At 32.8% G+C, this 5398-nt stretch overlaps 1 protein-coding gene across 1 annotated transcript; it reads left to right on the top strand.

Moving 5' to 3' along the window:
* The first annotated feature begins 3749 nt into the window (after nt 1–3749).
* On the top strand, nt 3750–4124 carry LOC132612275 (auxin-responsive protein SAUR77-like). The gene has a single exon (XM_060326576.1). It carries the CDS (start codon nt 3750–3752, stop codon nt 4122–4124), a length of 375 nt encoding a protein of 124 aa, XP_060182559.1.
* Nucleotides 4125–5398: the final 1274 nt, after the last annotated feature.

Genomic DNA, 5398 nt, shown 5'->3' with positions numbered 1-5398 from the left:
AAGCCTCGAGCGAGATATACATAATTCATACTATTTTTATACACAAATTGAGCGAAAGCTTTAAGCCTTGAACCATATATACACATTTCATACATTTTTCATACACAAAATTGTGAGCGAACTTTAAGCTTTGAGCGAGATATACACATTTCATACATTTTTCATACACAAAATTTTGAGCAATTTTTTAAACCTTTAAACCTTGAGCAGAAAAAAAATTAATTATTTTTTTAAAAAATGTTTTTTTTAAATAAATAAATTTAAAAAAAAAAACTGGAGCGAAAATTTCGTATACATTTTGTAAGAAATCTATTGCTATATTTTGTAAACTAAAGCTTCGTTATATTTCGTAAATACTTTTCTTATTATGTATATATAGGTCAATCTCCCATAAAAAAAAAATTATGGGCTAATATAATTGAATATTTAAGTCTAATAAATATGAATTTAATTAAAACGGTCCAAATACATTGGGCTAGCTCATTTAATTGGGCTATAAATGATGAGTCCACTTTGTTAAGCCCAAGATGTGTTATCTTCTTAGAGGTTCAGTTTTGTGTCACATGTCAAATGGCGTGACATGCCATGTCAAACGAAGGAGTCAATTGGATTATGCCACATGTCAAAATGACACAACATTTCTAGTCAAATCACAAGGCAATGAAAATGCATCACATGTACAAGTGACATGTCCGTATCAATTAAATTATCGCCATGTCAACTTCAATTTGATTGGTCAAAAGGAGTTCATCCTTATCACAATTCCTCCATCTTACAACTATAAATAGGGGCCTCATAATTCAGAAAAAAGACCAGAAAATTCTAACAAGCAGAAAGAGCTCGTGGATCAAATGCTGCAGATTACTTTACAAGCTCCAAGTTTCAAACAAGCAAGTATTTCTCTACAAGTTCTCAAGATTAAGACCACCAAATTCAAAATTAAGTTTCAAGCCCTTGAATTCAAGTACAAGTCAAGATCAAATCCATCAAGTTCAAGATCAAGCTCAAAAGCCCTTGAATTTATTATCGAAACGAAGAATCAGAGGATTCATAGAGATTGTAACACTCAAATTTGAAATCAAATTAATACTATGATTGTTACTATATTTCCTATCTGGATTATTATTTTCTCAACGCGAATTTTATTGTCTACACCCGCATTAGTGTTCTGGTTGCAGTATTGTCAAGATGAAATGAAATTTTATGATAATGTTTTAGATTTTGACATGCGGAATTAGAAGAAATTAAAAAATAATCATTTCTGGACAGTTAATTAAGGTTTAGCCAGCTTCTAAAATCTATTTAGTGCTTTAGCTACTTTTTAATGCTGAGATATCACAGTGACAAAAGTATCCCTAATTGAAACATGGAAGAACTTCAGAAATTTTTTATAGTAGTTTGAACATTTATATGTTTGAACTCCATAAATCGTTCCTAGGATTTGAACTCCATGAAACATTCGTGAAGTTTGAAACTTAGCAAATTTTCGGACCCCAATACAATATGTTAGGAGTTCCACTTGCCAAAGCTTCTAACTCCAATACCGCGCATTGGAACTGTACCGAGTTTTAGCTAGGGATATTTTTGTCCAAATTTAATTTTTAAACTAAATGTTGGGTGTGTGAACAAAGTACCACATTGATAGCCGAAAAGAAAAAGGAGCTACTTATAAGGTGTTGGATACTCTTAATGATGCGAGGTCTTTTGGGGAAAGCCGTGCAGGCTTGGCCCAAAGCGGACAATATCACATCATGTTAAGAGTATCTGTGGGCCGTTTTAGCCCAACAACTGGTATCAGAACCAATGGTTTGGCGAGACGAGTATGAAGATGGCTGAATCTGGCATGGGGCCCGGCTTAGTGCCTTTGCTTATTTGTGGGCTGGTTTACGACATTTACCCATAGCTTTGAAGACACATACACAGCCTTTGGGTTTCGGTGACCGTAAATACTTTGACGGTGTGGATGGTACAAAGACACATTAAATCTCTGACCCGTGATGAGTCATGTGGAACTTAGTTCGAGGGGAGATTATTGGGTGTACGAACAAAGTACCACATTGATAGTTGAATAGAAAAAGGAGCTACTTATAAGGTGTTGGATACTCTTAATGATGTGAGACTTTTTGGGGAAACCGTGCGGACTTGGTCCAAAGCGAACAATATCACATCATGTTAAGAGTATCTGTGAGTCGTTTTAGCCCAACAGAGGCTATTTTCAGTTATATTTAAAACTGTGGCTAAATATTGATTCAGGCTTCAATAACTAACTATTCCACCCAATTTTTAATGTAGAATTCAAACTCCATATAGTGGCCTGTATAATTCGAAACACCATGCTAGAAACTATTATTCAGTTATCGAAATTGAAAAGTGATTATTTGTGAATTTTACCCGTATTCACTAGTCGTAGAAAACTGCAACCTTGCCAGCATTAGTGTTTGATGGCTAAGTAATGTTTTAGCTAGTTCCTATTTGGTAATGTTTGATTTAGTTGAAACTCAACTATTTGCAGTTGCTAATTGGCCTAAAATTAGTTGGAGTATCAGAAAGAGAAACTGATGACAAAATTTATGAAACTTTACTGTCCAAAGTATATATCCACTTCTTTTAAGCAAATTTAACCCATTTTCCACCATTTTATGGAAAAAGATACATTATTGGATAGTGAGAGAGGCTACTATATTACTTAAAACAGGTTTGTAAAAAATTAATGCCAAAAATATAATTAAGTAAACGTATGTTATCTCTGTTAATTTAAACTTTTAGATAAAGATGGTCACGTAATTCAACGTGGCATTGTCTTCTGTTCAAATTTCATTGTCACTTATTATTGATAATAATTTATATAGACGCGGATTCAAAATTTGAAGTTTATGAGTTTCTAAAACGGTTTAATAAGTCCACGGTCAAATATTTATGGATATTTAGTAGATTTCTTAATATATATATATACACAAGATCTGGACAAAACAACAACATACCCAATGTAGTCCCACAAGTGGAATCGGAGAGGGTAGAATGTACGCAGACTTTACCTCAACCTTGACAGGTACAGAGATTGTTTCCGATAGACCCTCGGCTCAAGTGACACGGAAGCAACATCAAAATAGCAAAAAAAAACTAAAGCAGAAAGGACAACAAGTAGCGATAGAAAACTAAGAATAAGAGGCATGCGAATGCTAAAATAAAAATACTAGAAATTGACAGAAATAATACTGGTCCAGTAAGAGAAAGTACTACTAATCCCCTTCTACCCTATCCTCCGTCATAGTGTTTACACGTGCTTGAATCATAAAAAAGACTCACGTCTGAATCGTTACACAATTGATTAAATAATTGATGCGACATTATGAGCCCCAAATTGCCTACCCCATTGGCCTCACCATTTGTCAAATTGTCTGTCACTTTCCACATTCCTACCATCTTTTCACTCAAACGGTTCAATTTCCATCAAAATATACCATTGAAATTAATTTACATCAATTGTTATTCAAAAATTAGTTCTTAACACCCATAGTATTTTACTTTAATTTATTTGCATATATATATATATATATATACACATCTCATTAGCCATTGGCTGGCCAATTCAATGCACACCCTCATTTAATAACTCTTTCATCATCAAACTACAAGTCAAATAACAACTATAACCAAATCCAACACCTTCAAGAATATCTCATATACAAAGTAGTTAGCTAAACACACAACTTCCTAGCTAGAACCTTTTGCAACTTCTTCGCCGTATAATGGATTGCATAATTCTTCCTATATCAATCTTGAAAAGGCGTTGCTCGGGCCAGTTAGGTTACCAGCCACTCTCGAAAAATGGTTATGGAGATTCAGATACTGATCAGGTGACGGTCGTGGTGGGGAAAGAGAAGAGGGAATTCTTGGTGGAGGCATTTGTGTTGGAAGAAAGCCCTTTTAGGATTTTGATTGAAATGGTAACGAAGAAAGAAGATAGAAGGGAAGTGAATGAGAATAAGGAAAATAAAGTGATTTTTGTGGATGTGGATGTTATGTTGTTTGAGCACATGTTGTGGTTGATGCAAAATGATTGTTCTTCTTTGTTCAAGCTCAATCTTAAAGAGACCAATGACTTCTATGCCCAAGATTGTTGAAAACCTATGTTGCTAAAATTCTTTAAAATAATCAACAGTTGCACATTAAATCCTTCAACAGTAATGCATTTTTGGAGCATTCGATATGAATACTGACGTATTTTTGGAGAGTTCGAATAACATATACAGACTAAAAGTGTATAGATTCTGATTTGATATTACAAGTGGATTGAATTTCAGTTGATTGTTTATGATTTTATTGTGTGTACTAGAAATAGAAGTTTACATAGATTAACTAGAAGGTACTATGATTTTTCCCTCCAGTAACATATTGTTGTTCAATGAAGATACTTGAAGTCATAGGCACATTTGGTTCTTTTGGAAAACAATGTATACTAATTGGCAATTACTGGTATTTGACTGTTCCTACTTCCTATTATATATATTACTATCATCAAATTAATGGTGGTTCTTATTGTGTCTCATTTGATAGTTTTTTTTTTTTAACTTCCGAGATCAGTTAAAAGATTTCTATATGCATGTCATTTCTGAAACTTCACTTCTGCTTCTAATAAATAAATCCTTGAAAAACAAGAGAAATAATTGGACTACAAAATTACCAAATAAATCATAGATAAGAGGGTCAGTTGCTCTTTTGGCCCTATTTTGTGCTGGTCTTTAATTTTTGTCCCTCAACACAGACAACTTTTCCGCGGGCATAAATTTATATTTTCGCATCATAATATACCTCATAAGTTATGTCGAATACTCTTAAAGAACTTATTTTCCGATAGGCATAGGTTCAATTTTTGAAGGACAAAAATAAAAAACCAACCCATTTGAAGGCCAAAAATTAAATACCAGCCCATTTGAAGGACAAAAAGTAAAGACCAGCCCATTTGAAGGTCAAACCGTGCAATTTCTTCTACATATCAAGGTTGAAGAGGGGTGTTCATAGTTTAGTTAAAAATCGATCCAAACTGAAAACTGAACCAAACCGATTAAATAAATCGATACTTACTTTGGTTGGGTTAGGTTTGGTTTTAATTTTTTAATAACCGATAATATTTAGTTTGGTTTTGGTTTTACTAAAAGCAAACCGAATAAAAAATCGAACCGATATATTTTATACATAATTTTTATAATTATATATATATATGCAATACATTAATTTTTATAAATACTTTTAAATAATTTTTATAGTTTTTAAGTACAATTTTATTTATCTCTAATAAGCTAATGAACTTTATACCTTAAGTCCATTTAAAAACGAAATCCATAAATTCAAACTCATTTATTCAAAGAAACAGCTATAAGATTTACCTAGATTTATT

This window comes from Lycium barbarum, chromosome 9, assembly GCF_019175385.1.
Source record: "Lycium barbarum isolate Lr01 chromosome 9, ASM1917538v2, whole genome shotgun sequence".
In the NCBI taxonomy this organism is placed as follows: Eukaryota; Viridiplantae; Streptophyta; class Magnoliopsida; order Solanales; family Solanaceae; genus Lycium; species Lycium barbarum.
The sequence above is the reverse complement of the archived record's forward strand: the minus strand, read 5'-3'. Positions and strand labels throughout refer to the sequence as shown.

What these genes read in the sequence shown, in the direction of transcription:
- LOC132612275 (XM_060326576.1), top strand. Translation starts at nt 3,750, where the DNA reads ATGGATTGCATAATTCTTCCTATATCAATCTTGAAAAGGCGTTGCTCG.